The sequence below is a fragment of the Tamandua tetradactyla genome, chromosome 3, assembly GCF_023851605.1.
Source record: "Tamandua tetradactyla isolate mTamTet1 chromosome 3, mTamTet1.pri, whole genome shotgun sequence".
Lineage (NCBI taxonomy): Eukaryota > Metazoa > Chordata > Mammalia > Pilosa > Myrmecophagidae > Tamandua > Tamandua tetradactyla.
In genome coordinates this window covers 150,871,452-150,877,451 of record NC_135329.1, presented here as the reverse complement: position 1 = coordinate 150,877,451, position 6,000 = coordinate 150,871,452, and the positions used below count along the sequence as shown (strand labels likewise).

Below are 6,000 nucleotides of genomic sequence, written 5' to 3'. Positions count from 1 at the left end.
AGGGCCAGTTTAACAGAATGATTCATGCAATGTACTGTTTAAACATATCAATTTTATAAAAGTAATTCAATTAGAGATTAAGAGGATTAATCCTGGTTTTGGTGAGCAGCATTTCTGAATGACTGGGAAGTTTTTTTAAAAAATCACCTTAATCTTAGCTTCAATTACAATTTTTTCCATCTTTCCTCCAAAAGAACATTTCTGGAGCACACAATAGATTCATAATTGTTTAATTAGATACATTTTATATATCCTGAACATAATGTCTCCCATAAAAATAAACTAATATTTTGTATACACACTTTATTTGCTGTGCTACATTCATAATATACCAACTCAAGCCAAGTACAGAGACATTTATTACACCCCCTGTTGTGTGAGGAGCTCTGCTCCCACAAATACTTCATTATCTATGATGACAGAAAATAAGATTAGAGACGATGGCTAATGAAAACCCACAAGAAAAAAAAACCAAAACTGTACTTTAAACTCTTCTCCAGCCACAGCTGTAACCAGTACCATCACTTTTGTCAGCGTTTCCTCTAACTCCCCCCACCACAGCTCTTTGGGTCAAGCTCTAACGATTGAAAGAGTGAAAGAGTTGAAAGGCATTGAGCCAATAAATCAAGAGAAACAAAAGGTTTGGAAAATCTACAACCTGACATCCCTTGTATGGAAAATCCCTTGGTTTCTCTCTACCCAAAAAATGACGTTTGAGTTTTTAATGTCATATAGAGTTGATATGTACTGTGAAAAGGTATCTCAAATGGAGTTCATTTTTATAATTTCCTGGGGATGGGGTATTTAAAAATAATCTATGAAAAATAATTACTTAAGCCTCTTTTTTTTTTTTTGCGTGGGCAGGCACCGGAATCAAACCCAGGTCTCCAGCATGGCAGGTGAGAACTCTGCCACTGAGCCACCGTGGCCTGCCCAATTACTTAATTTTAAAAAGCATGAAAACAATAGCAAAATCTGAGAGTAAATTTGCATTCTGGGTGGCAGCATAAAGAATCAAAATAATGAGCTTCTGGTTTGCCTCCATGCATGCTGGGTTGTGTCACTGATCTGTTCTGTATAGACACATCCCCAGGATCACTGTCACTCATTAATGCTTCCCTCAATGGCCAGCTCATGAGAGGAAAGAGCTTATGACTAAACCCCAGGGGAGGCGTAAAGACATATTAAGTCCTATTTTGTCCTAGAATAAGGGAAAAGTGAATAAGAAAAGAGCCCTTAAAATGAAAAGGATATACAATTCTAAGAAATAAATTAGGTTTTATAAAGAGAACCACTTGCTACTTATTCTACCCTTTTGCTATGACTCAAAAGCCCAACTATTAGGTAGATGAAAATTCCAAACAGAATAAGTCTCACAATTCTATATTGCATAACATAAGAGAGATGAGTGAATCAAGTATTATAGGAGTATGATCTAAACCTCATTTGATAATTTGAAATGAAACTCTAATCAAGATATCTGAATCTCAAAAGAGATTCAAATGTTGATTATAAAATGAGGTGATTTTAATTACTTTTTTCTCATTCCTATCTTTAAATCCTAATCAGAGTTTCAGATTAGCCCTGACCAACATTCCTTGACCTGATTTGTAGCCTCAGTTTATAATCTTGTAAAAGGTCCTTTCTAATATTTATTCTCTTTCTCATTTATGACTCCAGTGTCAGGTGGAGTACTTGCTACCCCAGTGGGACCTGGGTCCTCTCCCAACTTGCCTCCCAACCTCTCCCAACTGATTTACGCTGTATCTATCCAGAAGTCACCTGATGCTCATCTTCCTACTTCTCTACCTGCAATACCTTCACTGTGCCGAATCCTTTTCTTATATTTAGGCTAAATATTTTGTATTTAGTAAGTACAGACTAGAATCACTTTTTTTTTTTTTTAACATGGGCAGGCACCGGGAATCGAACCCGGGTCCTCTGGCATAGCAAGAGAGCATTCTTGCCTGCTGAGCCACCGTGGCCCCAGAATCACTTTTGTATTTAAGGCTTTACCACTCACAGGAGAAGAGATTACTATGAGGAAGTCAATAAGACTTAAATTAAATTCGAATTAAAATTAAAGATGTGTATCTCAGGATGCAAATGAAAAGATGTTAAGACGAATGGGTAGAAAAAGGTTCAATAACAAGGGAAAGGTTTTAACCATTTAAAACCTTTCTATAGAATGGTTTATAGAATGAAATTCCACGATAAACCAACACATATTGTCCACATAATGTATGGACTCAGATGAAAGGAGGGATGGATTTTAGAATGACTAAAATATTGCTTCACTTAGTAGAAGCTTCAGTTTCCCTTATGCCCTCATCAGCAGTTTTTTGTTTTACAATGTATTAACCATTATTAGGAATGCTTTGCTGGAAATAACATGGAAAAACCACACCTCATAAAATATAAAATGTCAGAACCTTATTATAGAGTTTAACATAACAAAAATCTGATCGTAAGAATCTAAGAATAAAATATATGCAATTTTATAATTCTATAGGAAAATCTCTAAAGAGATTTTTTTTTTTAATATACAGGCATTTATATAGTCACCTACGTGCAGAAACTTAGGAATACTGATGCAAGGTACCTACAAAAGCCTCTGTATATTAGTGGAGGGAAAAAACAAATCCTGAAGGATGCAAAACACATTTCTGCCCCACTTTTTTTGGGATGGGTAAATTCCTTAGCTTAAGTTTTATGTCTCTGTCAATAGCAAGGTAAATGTTTACAATACGTGGTCATGTATCATACAGAATCATTTGTGAAAATATGGAACACGCTTGTGCACAGAACCCACTTAAACAGTGCAAATAAGCTACTAGCATTCTTGCTTACGGTCCCAATGGAATTTGACTAGCGCCACCAAGTTCGGCATGTTTGGGCATGGGAGAGAGATGTGGGTTATATTGCGCTTCACTCAAAAACAGTTACGTTTGCAGTGCTGCTGACCCACACAATCATTCCCTATGATTTTTGTTATTTCCTTCCGAAGTTTTAACACTGATGGCAAGTGTTCAAATTAAATACAGATTTTGCCAAATAACTGGGCACACTGTGAGGTTACATCGAAGAGGGATGATTTATTATCTCGACGCAGGACAGAAACTTAACAAGCAATGTGAATACAGAGATCTATTTAGTCACACCTTTTTGCCTTTCAGATATACTATATAGCAACCAAATTATCAAAGTAAAGGACATGTTGTTTACTTAAAAAAAATCCATTTAAATTAGCCTCATTAATTGTTCTGATCCCAGAAAGCGAATCATGCCATAATTCAAAAGAATTGTCCTTCACACAAACCTACTGGCACACATTCAAAAAATGATTTATTGTACATCTTTGCATTTCTTAAGGCATGAAACAATGGCGTACAGATGGAACAGGTTCTGAGAAGCATCACATCTTCTTTGACAAGGCCGGCACAAGCATACCACATCAAACAGACACACTTGAAGTCTGAACTGACCAACCGCTGTGGCCCAGGAACTCCCACGAAAAGGGGATGGTGCTTCAGACAAAGGACCAACACATGGTTTCCACGTCATGTTGCTTTTAACTCTCTTGAACAGCTCTAAGCACCAGTTACAGTTTGTTTTCTTTACAAACTTCAGGCTTTGGATTTTATATTCTGCTTTTCGAGGAGGGTGTGGATGTTTTTAAGGAATATGGTTGCAGCAAAACAGAAAGGATCCAAAAGTGGTTAGGGGCCTTGTCTAATGCACTTTTGAAAGTCCATTATAAAGATGAATAGAAAAGCAAATGGGAGGTTTCCAGTCGACCCACAAACCACATTTAGCTATAAGAAACATAATTGTGCATAGTTATTTTTTCAGTCAGAGTGTGATTTGTTCCCAGTTTACCAAAGAACAGGACTGTCTACTTTACTAAACCCAGGATCCTTTCGCATCTCCCAATAGGTGTCGTTAGAAACCCAGGCTTCTCTTTGATTGGCATCAATAACTTTTCTGTGAAAATATAAAAATCAACATTAGACACAAATCATATCAAGGTTACCTAAAAATTGGACCCTCTTCTGTAGATAAAATGTACATAATATAAGCATTATATCTTAGACAATGTCCTATCTACTTATTGATGATTTTCATTTTTTTGGCGAGAAATGAACATATTTTGTTGCTAGGCATTTGAAATGGAAGTGAGTAGGGTCATGGGGAGAAGGGCTGAGGCAGGAATAAATCATCTCCAGGTAGAATTAGAAAGTGAAAGGTCCCAAACAAAGTCTGTACAAAGATTATAACTAAGAGCTCAGACTCCAGACTCATAAGAACAGTTTTCTGCTTCACTCGTGGAGGAAAGTATGTAACATCAGCAGCTGTAAGGACCTCTGCAGGGTCAATGTCCAAACAGTGGACATTAGACCTCTGAAGGGTAAGGCTGCATTGCGACCCCATGGCTGTCGTGAAATGGCAACTATAAAGGACCGGAGGTTATTCTGTACTTTTTTTCCTGGCTCTGGAGGGTACAATATGGATCTGGAAAAATCAAAAAGATTAATCTGTTTGATTTATATGTAGTCCTGTATTAATCACTTACTATCATACCAAGTAAGGCCAAATCTGAACAGATACAAACTCTGTGTGTCGGAAATAAAATTACTCACTAACCAAGCCAGGATGGTGTTGTGGGCAGTAGGGTCCCATCCTGCGCTTGGTAAAGGAGTGGGAACAAGCTTCCATCATTCTAAAGGTGTAGTTGAAGGAAAAAGAGTATTCTAGGTAGTCCCCTCACTCTCTTGTGCTGCCGTTGATAAGAAAAAGAGCTATGGTGGAGAATTAATTATTATGCTTACTAACATTTCACAACTGCCAAATCTGATTCCATGTTTTCACTGCCCAAAACAAAGTTACCAAAACCAGTTAGAAAACTTTTAAGAAAAACTTAAATGTCTTCTACCTTTGAGTTCTCTGGACACGAAACTATCTCTAAAGCTCAAGGCAATAATTTGCAAAACATGAACTTATAAGGGGAGTGAAGCAGCTTACTTAAAAAATTTTGGTATATGTTCAAGGTTGTTTTCTTCCATGTAACGTCTCCGAGATCTCTGGAGTTCCTCTACTCTTTGTTTCTCTGATGCTGCAGCTTCTAAATTTCCTTCTTCCAAAAACCTAAAGGAAATATTAGTTAATCTTTTTTTTTAAATTAAAAAAATTTTTTTTTCTAAATTGAGAGAGAAGTAGCTTTCCTGTTTTACTGGAGAAAATAACATTAATTTTTTAAAAAGGTAAAAATTGGAGGAAATTACAAAAGGCCAAAGAACAGAAAATGAATAGCAAAAAAAATTCAGAAAGAGAATATTGAAATAGAATTGGAAAAGTAGATTTAAAAGACGCAATGGTCATTTGCAAATATTTAAATTTCAAAATGACAGCAAAGAATAGGGAAATTATATGATACACATTATACAGGGAGTGTATTGATAAATTTAAACGTCAGTGAGACTGCATGTTCTAGTGGGTGGGAGGGGGTTGTAAGGGAATAATAAGAACATTCAACACTGAAAACATTGGGCAGAAGACAAATAAAATCACAAATATACTAGAAACAAAAAACTGATCTTGGATGAATTTGTTTGGCATACAAAAATTTTGGAAAAAGTAAAATGAACTCAGTAGGAATGGGAATATAGGATACTATTGTGCAGAATTATATAAGAATAATAAAAAATAATAATCAGAAGACATTAAAGTTACTGTATTTTAAATACATCTCAAACCCCATGGAATCAAAACCATGTTGGGGAAGCTCCATACTTTCACTCAAAGCATTTCTGCATGTTTTCGTCACTTCAGCTCTTATTATTTAGTTTAGAACACATCCCATGTTATAGAGTAATAGAAATAAGGAGATAAAAAACACTGAGAGAAAAGCAATTCTGTGTTTATCAGAGAAAGACTTCATGAATTTACAAACCTGTGGTAATATTTTGGGGGGAGATAAAGCTTTTTGTTAAAAAAACATCT

The 6,000-nt window shown here is 35.9% G+C and overlaps 1 protein-coding gene across 9 annotated transcripts in view; it reads right to left on the bottom strand.

Annotated features, from left to right (window-relative positions):
• Window positions 1-3,328: 3,328 nt before the first annotated feature.
• OSBPL6 (oxysterol binding protein like 6) overlaps window positions 3,329-6,000 on the bottom strand; it is a 224,105-nt gene continuing 221,433 nt past the window's right edge. For all 9 annotated transcript variants that reach the window (XM_077154279.1, XM_077154285.1, XM_077154283.1 and 6 more), the window contains 2 exons: window positions 5,023-5,145; window positions 3,329-3,984 (listed from right to left, as the gene is read on the bottom strand). In XM_077154279.1, the coding sequence (XP_077010394.1) occupies window positions 3,876-3,984; window positions 5,023-5,145 (232 nt within the window). In that variant the 3' untranslated portion in view covers window positions 3,329-3,875. The remainder of the gene's footprint in view (window positions 3,985-5,022; window positions 5,146-6,000) is intronic.